Raw genomic sequence first — 8,975 nt, 5'->3', positions numbered from 1 at the left:
TTTAATATAAAAAAATAAATAAAATTGAATAATATATATATATGAATAAAAATAATAATAATCAAATAAAATAGAAAAAAGATAAATACAAAGAAATAAAAATAATAAAATTGAAAAAAAGATCAATATAAATACAAACAAATAATATATATGAATATAAATAAAAATAATAAAAATAATGAAATAAAAATTGAAAAAAAAGATTAATATATAAATACAAACAAATAATAAAATTGAATAATATATATATATGTGAATATAATAAAATTGAATAATAATACAAAGAAATAAAAATAATAAAATTGAAAAAAAAAGATTAATATATAAATACAAACAAATAATAAAATTGAATAATATATATATGTGAATATAATAAAATTGAATAATAGAAAAAAGATAAATACAAAGAAATAAAAATAATATATATGAATATAAATAAAAATAATGAAAAATAATAAAATTGAAAAAAAAGATTAATATATAAATACAAACAAATAATAAAATTGAATAATATATATATGTGAATATAATAAAATTGAATAATAATACAAAGAAATAAAATTGAAAAAAAGATCAATATAAATACAAACAAATAATGAAATAAAAAATAATAAAATTGAAAAAAAGATTAATATATAAATACAAACAAATAATAAAATTGAATAATAATTGAAAAAAATTATGTTTCATCACCAATCGTCATCATCACTGAAACACACAAACAAACAAAAAAAAATAATTACTATTAAGTTTGTCTAAAAGAAAAAACATATGTTATTATAATTTTTTTTTGTCTATTAGGTATCATCAAAAATGCAAGTTAATCCAGCCGCGGTTCGTGCAATTAATGATAATGTCATCCGCCTTCGTTGGGACCTAACCGAGCTCGATGAGATGTACCTTCAGTCAACACTTCAACAATACAAGACTCATATCCTAAACCGTTTGAAGGAAGAAGGTAGACGCTTCGACGGCAACGTAAAATGGTAAGTGTGTAACTACTTACATTCATCAATTACTCTTTGTTACATTATCAATACATATTTTCTTCACATCTTTAAAGATACTAATACATCTGTATTTTTTTGTATAGGTATGTTGCGGTAAATGTCGAACTAAAAAAGCAGACGACTCTCGAAGGCGGAGTAGAAACGTCATACACCAACGTTTATTTGCACGGACGGACGAAAACAACTATAAATATGGAGGAGAACACCAACGTTGTCGATGAACAGTGGGTGGAGTCCGTCGAAAAAATCGTCGAGACGATGGTGAACTTCATCAACAACGGTAGCGGATGGGTAATGCATAAAATAATTTATATAGACCTAAATGTTATTCGTTACCGTCCGCTATACGGTGCTTCTTCCTCCTATATACGTACTCCAAATAAAATTTTAAAAAGAGAGGCAGTAATTAACGTAAAAAATCCACATGACCAGAAATGTTTTCTCTGGTCAGTTTTAGCATACCTCCATGACCAACCTGGTCGTAACTACCGTCAGACGTGGTATGCTAGGTACGAGCATGATATAAACATGCTTGGGATATTATACCCTGTAAAAGTAAGAGATATTAATCGCTTTGAGATGTTAAATCCCACAATAAGCGTTAATGTCTACGGGTATGAGGAGGAAAACGATCGTGTCTATCCGGTACGCGTTACCGAAAATCACGATCGTGAAAACTGCATACACCTATTGCTGCTTACAGGAGAGACTAGAGAAAAATTTCATTACTGTCTGATTAATACCAAACCAGGTAAAAACGGACTTTCTCGTCTCCTGACGGGTCTAACAAAGGTCCACTGTGCTAGTAGATACTGTCCTTACTGTTTGCACCGTTTCAGCTCATCAGACCCACATGTCGCTTTACAAAATCTACAGAAACATCTGATCGAGTGTAAGCGACACGGTGCACAACGAGTAAGGCTTCCCAAACCGTACAACCAAAAGGAATGCATAATGAAGTTTAGGGACTACTCGTCCACGCTACGCGTTCCGTATACGGTGTATGCAGACTTTGAATCATTTGTACATCCGATGGACACTGCCACCCCTAAACCAAACACTAGTTTTACCGATAAGGTAGCCCATCATCTTCCGTCCGGTTACGCCTATGTAATCGTTGACGAGGGAGGACAGATTTGTGAAGGTCCTGTAGTGTACCGAGCGAGAACAGATGGTGAAAATATCGTTGAAAAGATGCTGGACGAAATGCTCGATCACGCCGATAGATTGCACAAAATTATGATTACCGAAAAACCGATGGTGATGACTCCCGAAGACACTGAAACATTTCAAAGGGCTACCGAGTGTTTTCTTTGTCATTGTGAGTTGAACGACGATCGTGTACGTCATCACTCACATACCACAGGACGGTTTCTCGGTGCATGTCATAACGAGTGCAATTTAAATTGTAAGCGCACCCAGCATATTCCAGTATTTTTTCATAACCTCCGCGGATACGATAGTCACCATATAGTTCAAGCTTTGGGAAAATACAAACACCAACACAAAATAAACTGTATCGCCAACACGTCCGAGCGATTACAGTCACTGTCCATCGGACCATTGAGATTCTTGGACTCTTTACAATTCCTTCCGTCATCCCTCGAAAAACTTGTAGAAAATTTAGTAAAAGATTGTCAGAACAAAGACGTTGTCTTTAAAACACTCACCGCCCGCTTCCCGCTACCAGAAAAAAGGGATTTCTTAATCCGAAAAGGTGTCTACCCATACGAATACATGACACATGTAAACAAGTTTTTCGAAACCCAACTTCCGCCGCAGACGGCGTTCTACAGCACGCTAAGAAGAGAGAACATAACAGACGATGATTACACCCATGCCCAAAACGTGTGGGAAACGTTTGACTGCAATACGTTAGGCGATTACCACGATCTGTACCTTCTTAGCGACGTACTATTGTTGGCAGATGTGTTTGAAAACTTTCGGAATACGTCTATGCAATATTACGGTTTGGACCCATGTCACTTTTACTCCACCCCCCATTTTACGTGGAACGCCATGTTAAAATTTACCCGACAAAAATTGGAACTGTTGACCGACATAGATATGCATCTGTTTGTTGAAAAAGGTACACGAGGTGGTGTAGCAATGATTTCAAACAGGTACGCCAAGGCGAACAATCCAAACATTCCAGATCAATATGACCCATCCGAACCCACCTCCTGGGTTCAATACTATGATTGCAACAACCTTTACGGTACAGCCATGGTTGAACCCCTACCGTATGCAAATTTTAGGTGGTTGAGTAGTGAAGAGATGAACATTCTCAACATCAACAATGTTGACGATCGTGGAGAAAAGGGCTATATATTGGAAGTGGATCTCGAGTATCCACAACACCTACACGATCGTCATAAGGATTACCCCCTTGCGCCCGAACGACTAGTACCAGTTGACGAAATGTTGTCACCTTATTTGAATGATGTACAAAGATGTCCCGTAAAAAAACTAATGACAACATTGTTAGACAAAGAACATTATGTCTTACACTACAGAAATCTAAAACTATACACCCGCCTCGGTTTAATCGTGAAACACATTCATAGAGTTCTGGAATTCTCCCAATCGCCTTGGTTGAAACCGTACATCGATTTCAATACTGAAAAGCGTGCACAAGCGCGAAACAGTTTTGAAAAAGACTTTTTTAAGTTAATGAATAACGCGGTGTATGGTAAGTCATTGCCAAACGTTCGTAACCGAATAGACTTCCAACTCATCACTAACGAGCGTAAACTGGATAAAGCAATAGCGAAACCGAGAGTTAAAGCTTGGTACATCTATAACAAAGATGTTGTGGGGATAAGTTTGAAGAAAACGGAAATATTCCTCAATCGTCCAATATACATCGGATTTACCGTATTGGACATTAGTAAAGCGATCATGTACGAATTCCACTATGGTTACATGGTGGAAAAGTACGGTGATAACATAAAGCTTCTAATGACTGATACTGATAGTCTGATGTATCATATAGTGACGGATAACGTTTACGACGATATCCTTCACGATATAGATCGATTCGATACTTCAGACTACCCCCGAGATCACATGTGTTATAGTAATACCAATAAGAAACGTCTCGGTAAGTTTAAGGACGAGATGAATGGAAGGGCTATTCGTGAGTTTGTCGGTCTTCGTGCTAAGATGTATAGCATTCTCGAATTCGACAAGAAGGAGAAGAATGTTGCAAAGGGTATTCCTAGAGTATCCATTGCAAACGATCTTAGACACGATCTGTACAAACAAAGTCTTTTTAAAGATCAAGTTACATACACAAGTGCGTATGGAATCAGAAGCACTTTGCACAATATCCATTCCATTAATCAGTCTAAGAAGTCGCTATCACCGTTCGACGACAAACGATTCATTTTACAAAACAGAATAAACACAGTTCCATATGGTCACTACAGTGTAAATAAAACAAAACGTAGCCCGTCCGAAACTGTCGATAACCCAAACCACCAAAAGAGACCAAGAATCGATCACGATGTCCTCATATCCCACGGTCACGACTATTTATATTAATTATTGCCTCCACTACTTACAATAAAAAGTGAAAACAAACTATAAAAATTATTTACTAAAAAATGTGTATCTTGTTTTTTCACTTGTAAAATAAAAATTTTTCTTAAATTAATTGTGTATCTTGTTTTCACTTGTAAAATATTTAATATATATTGTATAAACAAATATGTAAATTATTTAATATATATATTGTATAAACAAATATGTAAATTATTTAATATATATTGTATAAACAAATATGTAAATTATTTAATATATATTGTATAAACAAATATGTAAATTATTTAACATATATTGTATAAAAAAAAAAAAAAAAAAAAAAAAAAAAAAAAAAAAAAAATGTAAATTTATTAATATAAAATAAATTTTTTTTTAAAATTAATTGTGTATCTTGTTTTCACTTGTAAAATATTTAATATATATTGTATAAAAAAAATATGTAAATTTATTAATATATAAAATAAAAATTTTTTTTAAATTAATTGTGTATCTTGTTTTCACTTGTAAAATATTTAATATGTATTGTATAAAAAAATATGTAAAATAAAATTTTTTTTTTAATTAATTGTGTATCTTGTTTTCACTTGTAAAATATTTAATATATATTGTATAAAAAAATATGTAAATTTATTAATATATACGTATATAACATAAGAAAAAATTTCTTAAATTAATTGTGTTTTTTTTAAAAAACCCATTACTTACTCAGTGTCACTGTCACTATCACCTCTCCACGGACGTTTCTTCCATAGATTCTTTATATTTACCGAAGAGTGGTAAAACAGATCTTTAGTCCAATAACTAAGACGTATTCGACGGTTACTACAAAATCGACTCCACGGTGAACGTACATCATAATATGGTATATGTATACTGTCACCTTCGGGACGCGATTTTGTAATCATAACCATCGTCTGTGAACATCTCATTTCCATAAATAAAAAAGAATCTATTATGTCTCTGATGGTCGCAGGGTATGAGTGCAACTCCCATGACCATGAAGAACCATAGCAGTCCACAGGTACCTCCTCCAACTTAAACATCACCGGCCCTGCATCGTCCCTTATGAAGGACGTTCGAAAGATATGCCGTAACATATCCTTCATCTCGTCCTCATCCCGCTTCTTCTCGGGCGGCGATCGTAAATAATTAGTTATGATCGCCACCCATGAAAGGTACGCTAACGACGGAGCCGGCATGGTGATGTGATAACAAGTGAATGATGTACCTCCTTTTGGGTGTACTATATATGCAATACGTGACTGAATACCCCCCCCCCACCCCCCACCCCCCCCAATATCACTAGCTACAAACTAATACCATATATAAAACATGAATTATAAATAATACAAAACAATAAATTATAAATACAAAAAAATAATCTACTTACTCACTAGACCCCAATCGTTTCGGTCTCTTCCACCGATTTTTTATGAATGTCGATGAGTGCATACGACGGCGTTTAGTAGTACCGGATAGTTCCCACCGTCCAGTACTAAAACGTATTTGATCCTGACGACCAAAAAGCTCCCATGGTGGACGTACTTTGTAATACGGTACACGTATACGAAGACCGTCTGGAGGCGATTTGGTCAACAGAACCAACGTATCACCTGCTCTTCTGACATTCAAAAAAGACCGTATTATGTACGATATGGATTCTAGCGTTGAATACAAGCCCCAGAACCCGTGGTCATACCACACCTGCTCCGTCACCCACAACTCTGGCCCCGCATCGTCATTCACAAAAGATGTTCGAAATATATGTCTAAGCATATCTTTCATTTCATCTTCCTCCCACGTTGTCCTAGGTGGCGATTTTAAATAATTTATTATAATCGCCACCCATGAAAGATATGCTAACGACGGAGCTGGCATGACGATGTAGTAACAAGTGAATAATGTCTTACTTTTGTGTGTACTATATATATATATGTAACTGAATAACCCCCACCCACAACGTAACATAACACTTTGTCACCCATGTAATCGTACTTTGTAATTGATAGCTACAAAAAATACAAAACATTAATATAAAAAAATATAAAAAAGTATATATTTACATACCTGGTATTCATCGGGCGGTATGATATTATCACTCCCCGACAGAGTGCACACCGACCATAGTCGGAAAGCACACGTATTGCACACACCTCACAGAAATGATGACCGCAAGGGGTAAAAGAAACATCCACCCTATTTGATAAACAAATAGGGCAGATGGCCTCCTCACCTACACGATCATTATCCCTGTGAAGGGAGAGTCGGCGAGCGACCATCCGGTGACGTTCGTGGTACTCCCTTGGAGGTGCAACACCTCTACCACGTGCCGTCAACAACGCCCTCAACCGCGACGTCATATCTTCTCTATGTTGGATACTTGAAGATGGAGGCGGAGACGCTGGTGTGTACTCGATAGGTGACGTAGGCGCCTCCGCTGCGACGACTGGTGATGGTGGAGGTGGTGGCGATGCTGTAGCCTGCGGTTGTGGTGGCGGTGGAGGCGTAGCCGCTGGAGGTGGTAGAGGCGCTGGAGGCGCTGGAAGCGTTGGAGGCGACGTGGCTACTGCCTCTGCACGTTGTTGGGCCTCTACCAAGCCCTCATTTTGGCGTATGTAACTTATACACCGCCTTTTCACACGGTGCATACAATGAAGCAGATCTACAACGCTGTAGAACGCCTCCACCTGCTGGTTGCGGTTGCGTTGCAACCGTCCACCACACCGACGGATGTCAACTATCCCATCCATGATTTCTCTTATATCATCACCACCGGACATATTAAAAGTTAAAAGTTAAAAATGAAAATAAAAGTTATTAAAAATGAAAATGGATATATAATGTAAAATAAAATAAAAGTTAAAAATGAAAATAAAAGTTAAAGTTAAAAATGAAAATAAAATAATAAAAATAAAGTAGAACGAAATAAACAGACTATCAACTATCGACTAAAGCGCAAGACTAATGTAAAACAATGTTGCACTCAGCTAATATATAAGTAAATGGCTAGAAGAAGATAGAAAATATTTTGTGTATGTGTGTAATAAAATATTATACACACACACACACACATAGTACATTAGTTATATATAATTTTAAGTAAGTAAAAAAAGGAAGTCAAGTTTATTCGCAAAAGAAAAAAGAGACAGTAAATAAATAGTCTATCTTTTACTATTTCATACAACTAATAAGTATATTTTTAAAATGCATCAAAGAGAGAGAAACATAATACTGTTAATAAATATAATTTTTAATGTATCAAAGAGAGATAAATAATATTTCTTTGTTAAAAGCAACTAAAAAGAGAGAGAAATATTACTGTACAGTTGGTTTAATTGGAATGTGGTTTTCAAGAGCGATAAGTAATACTTCTTTGTTAGTTGCAAGTAGAAAGAGACAGAGATATGACTATGCAGTTGTTTTAATTGTATGCGGTTCTCATGAAGGAAAAGAATGGGGAGATATACGCACTACATATAACCGCATTTTTAATAAAAAATATCTTATGTTATAACGTAATTGCAACATGTGGTCTTTGTTAATAATATCTAACAGTTAAAATATTATTTCTTTTAATAATTGCATCCGCAATAGAAAATAACAAAGGGGAGATAAAAGTCGTATGTTATACTGTAATTGCAACATGTGGTTCTTTTTTAATACTATCTACCAGTTAAAATATTATTTCTTTTAATAATTGCATCCGCAATAGAAAATAAAAAAAGGGGAGATAAAAGTACAACTTAGTTTTGTATTAATAATTATACACAAAAAAAAAATAAAAATTGCATTTTATTTAACGCACGTTTATGTACTATTCTATGAAGTATAATAAATTATTTAAAATAACAAGCAAGAAGTATATATTACTAACATCTGTTAAAATTGCATTAAATGCGTTTTCTTTGTATTAGTATATGTAATAAATTATTTATTTAACACACGTTTTTGTACTATACTATGAAGTATAATAAATTATTTAAAATAACAACCAAGAAGTATATATTACTAACATCTGTTAAAATTGCATTAAATGCATTTTCATTGTGTTAGTATATGTAATAAATTATTTAAAAAATACGTAGAGCTAAAAGTATATATATATTACAGACAATTTACTGTATTCGTTTTATTTCTTTGTATTGTATAAGGATATATTACAGACAGTTGTTTTATATTCAGTTGAGAATAATAACAACATACACCCGCATATGGTAATAAATTATTTCTGTTATTTGCAACTGGTTATCAAAACGTTATATATACTACACACTATAATAATTTATTCCTTTAGTTACTCTACACATAATAATAAACTGAATTTTATACATCTCAAAATTGTTCGTTTAATAATAAATTAAATTTTATACATCTCAAAATTGATCGTTATTCCTTATTCATCTTACCAGTGGAAGTTGT

General features: G+C 33.8%; 2 protein-coding genes across 2 annotated transcripts; one reads left to right on the top strand and one right to left on the bottom strand.

The window, feature by feature from the left end:
- Positions 1-683: 683 nt before the first annotated feature.
- Positions 684-7,490, bottom strand: LOC142325175 (uncharacterized). The gene is made up of 2 exons (XM_075366595.1): positions 6,624-7,490; positions 684-708 (listed from the first exon to the last, which is right to left on the bottom strand). Exons 1-2 carry the CDS (start codon positions 7,334-7,336, stop codon positions 690-692), a joined length of 732 nt encoding a protein of 243 aa, XP_075222710.1. The 5' UTR covers positions 7,337-7,490; the 3' UTR covers positions 684-689.
- LOC142324629 (uncharacterized) lies at positions 694-5,567 on the top strand. The gene is made up of 3 exons (XM_075365477.1): positions 694-986; positions 1,094-2,979; positions 5,530-5,567. Exons 1-3 carry the CDS (start codon positions 814-816, stop codon positions 5,565-5,567), a joined length of 2,097 nt encoding a protein of 698 aa, XP_075221592.1. The 5' UTR covers positions 694-813.
- Positions 7,491-8,975: the final 1,485 nt, after the last annotated feature.

The sequence above is a fragment of the Lycorma delicatula genome, chromosome 5, assembly GCF_047948215.1.
Source record: "Lycorma delicatula isolate Av1 chromosome 5, ASM4794821v1, whole genome shotgun sequence".
In the NCBI taxonomy this organism is placed as follows: Eukaryota; Metazoa; Arthropoda; class Insecta; order Hemiptera; family Fulgoridae; genus Lycorma; species Lycorma delicatula.
The sequence above is the reverse complement of the archived record's forward strand: the minus strand, read 5'-3'. Positions and strand labels throughout refer to the sequence as shown.

Excerpts from the sequence above, each read along its gene's own strand:
- LOC142324629 (XM_075365477.1), top strand. The coding sequence starts at position 814 with ATGCAAGTTAATCCAGCCGCGGTTCGTGCAATTAATGATAATGTCATC. Across the intron at positions 987-1,093 it reads TTCGACGGCAACGTAAAATG|GTATGTTGCGGTAAATGTCG; the intron begins GTAAGTGTGTAA and ends TTTTTTGTATAG. Across the intron at positions 2,980-5,529 it reads TACGTCTATGCAATATTACG|GGTATGAGTGCAACTCCCAT; the intron begins GTTTGGACCCAT and ends TGATGGTCGCAG.
- LOC142325175 (XM_075366595.1), bottom strand. The coding sequence starts at position 7,336 with ATGTCCGGTGGTGATGATATAAGAGAAATCATGGATGGGATAGTTGAC.